We start from the raw sequence: 2500 nt of genomic DNA, 5'->3' as shown, positions 1-2500 counted from the left end.
CGGAATATGCAACTTAGGCTCTTTCATAACGAACGGAATGCAATGGGTTAATTTGCTAGAGTCAAGTCACTTAGCACAAGTCCTTTCTGCAGGAGAAAAGACCATACGATTTTGAATACAACGTCAAGGACGACTACGCCGGCACTGATTTTGGTCATAATGAAGAATCCGACGGCAACACCGTGCGGGGATCATACACCGTGCAGCTTCCCGACGGACGCAAACAGACGGTAAACACAGAAAGAAACTTTTAACGTCCACAATGATGCTAAAACATACTCCAATATTCCTTTTATAACTACAGCTTCTAGCTTGCCCAACTTAAAATACCTTCGCCTCAGGTGAACTACGTGGCTGACCACTACAATGGCTACCAGGCTGAGGTCAGTTACTACGGCGAGGCCCAGTTCCCTCACGAGTACGGTCCCCCCGTCACCTTCAAGCCCCAATCCTACACTCCTCGGCCATCATATCAACCTCCTTCGTACCAGCCTCGACCTTCTTACAAGCCCCCAACTTCATACCAGCCTTCCTATCAGTGATTCAGTCACATAAATAGCTATGTTATTAATGTTATGATGTATTGCAGCAAATAAACCTACATAACCTAAATGGAAGATTCATATCATACCCGATATATTTAATGCCCATTCCTACTGATACATAAACTTTCTTGTTTATTTTTATCAATCTATATTGCTTTACGCAATCAAGAAAAGCAAAACCACATACTAAATACAGACTAATTTCTCAAGAATGTGAAAGTTTTGCGTTTCAAGCGACCAGATTCTATAAATATATTAATTTGAAAGTTCGTATTTATAATTTCGTAAGACTTCAAAAGTGGTTTGTTTATCCAGATTTATTTACTAAATTTAGGTAGGTACGTATGCTAATGTCTATGCACCTTTGAATGAATTTGCTTGTACGTATGTACAGACATATACCAGTGTATGTATTAGATACAGAGATAAATATATGTGTATATGTATGTATTATAGATATGTATATATATACATATATATATGCATATATACTTATGCATATAGACATGCACAATCATACACATACACACACACAAACACACGCGCGCGCGCGTTTGTGTACATATATACATACATGTATAATACCATACATGTATATAATGAATATGTGCGTGTATGTGCGCACACACACACGTGTGTGTGTGTGTGTGTGTGTGTGTGTGTGTGTGTGTGTGTGTGTGTGTGTGTGTGTGTGTGTGTGTGAGTGTGTGTGTGTGTGTGTGTGTGTGTGTGTGTGTGTGTGTGTGTGTGTGTGTGTGTGTGTGTGTGTGTGTGCATGTGCATGTGTGAGGAAACAGCCACAATATGAATTGAAATGGACGGAACATTTCGATATTGTCAAGAGTTTCAACAGACGAAGATAATAATCGACGTGGACGAGTTCGAAACGTTAAGTTCATTTTCAAATCATATTGTGGTTATTCTGTGTTTGTGTGTGTGTATGTGTATATGTATATATATATATATATATATATATCGAGATACATAGACATACATACAGATAGATTGATTGATCAATACAATATATCTATATCTATATCTATCTATCTATAAATGTATATACATAGATACATACATATATATATAAATATATATGTGTGTATAAATATGTATATGTATGTATATATATGTGTGTGTAAATAAGAATAGGTAACTTTACAAAACAAGATATTATTTGACCGGTTTCGATTATATCTTCGTCAGATATACATGTATTTCTGACGTAGATATAATCTACATTTGCCAACATGAATACGGTTCGTGTATGTATGTATGTATGTATGTATGTATGTATGTATGTATGTATGTATGTATGTATGTATGTATGTATGTATGTGTGTATGTGTGTGTGTGTATGTGTGTGTGTATGTGTGTATGTATATATATATATATATATATATATATATATATATATATTATTTACTTTCAGTGTTAGGTTCCCCGTGCCGAAATAACACAACCGCAGTTTACGTAAACTCCCTCCTGTAGTCACAAATAGCGACTCGACGCCCTGAAAAGGCGCACAAGCACTGTGTCATGGCAATTCGCGCTATTACTGTGGTTCATACAATTCAGTCCTTCACCACTCTTGCCCTCCAGCACCCGAGGGCAACAAGGTCGAAAGCGAGTGCCACTATAAAAGACTGAACACGACTGACAATGGCAGCAGTGACATCCCAGCCTTCCTCCTCCAAGTCAACAGCATTTGCTTTTGGATACAACCATGAGTGCTAAGGTGAGGACAAGCCTTACCTTTCTGAAAAAAAAACGACTCGTAATCCTGAAAATACGTGCAAATACCTATATTATGAAGTTCTACAATTCTTTACTTACTAACAATCTTAGTACAAAGTATCCACATATATATATGCATGCTAAGCCCACTTCTCTCCGTCGTTTCAAAACAAGATCGTCGTGGCAATGGTGTTCCTGGTGAGCAAGGTGCTGGCCGATCC

At 37.6% G+C, this 2500-nt stretch overlaps 2 protein-coding genes across 3 annotated transcripts in view; one reads left to right on the top strand and one right to left on the bottom strand.

Annotated features, from left to right (window-relative positions):
- LOC125031263 (neurobeachin-like) overlaps positions 1–2500 on the bottom strand; it is a 1410248-nt gene that overhangs the window by 506228 nt on the left and 901520 nt on the right.
- Positions 2147–2500, top strand: part of LOC125032447 (cuticle protein 8-like) — a 4201-nt gene continuing 3847 nt past the window's right edge. For both annotated transcript variants that reach the window (XM_047623588.1, XM_047623578.1), the window contains exons 1-2: positions 2147–2280; positions 2454–2500. The exon at positions 2454–2500 is cut by the window's right edge and continues 43 nt beyond it. In XM_047623588.1, coding sequence (XP_047479544.1) covers positions 2269–2280; positions 2454–2500 — 59 coding nt within the window. In that variant the 5' untranslated portion in view covers positions 2147–2268. The remainder of the gene's footprint in view (positions 2281–2453) is intronic.

The sequence above is a fragment of the Penaeus chinensis genome, chromosome 2 (assembly GCF_019202785.1).
Source record: "Penaeus chinensis breed Huanghai No. 1 chromosome 2, ASM1920278v2, whole genome shotgun sequence".
Lineage (NCBI taxonomy): Eukaryota > Metazoa > Arthropoda > Malacostraca > Decapoda > Penaeidae > Penaeus > Penaeus chinensis.
Note: the sequence above shows the minus strand (reverse complement) of the source record. Positions and strands in the feature narration are given on the sequence as shown.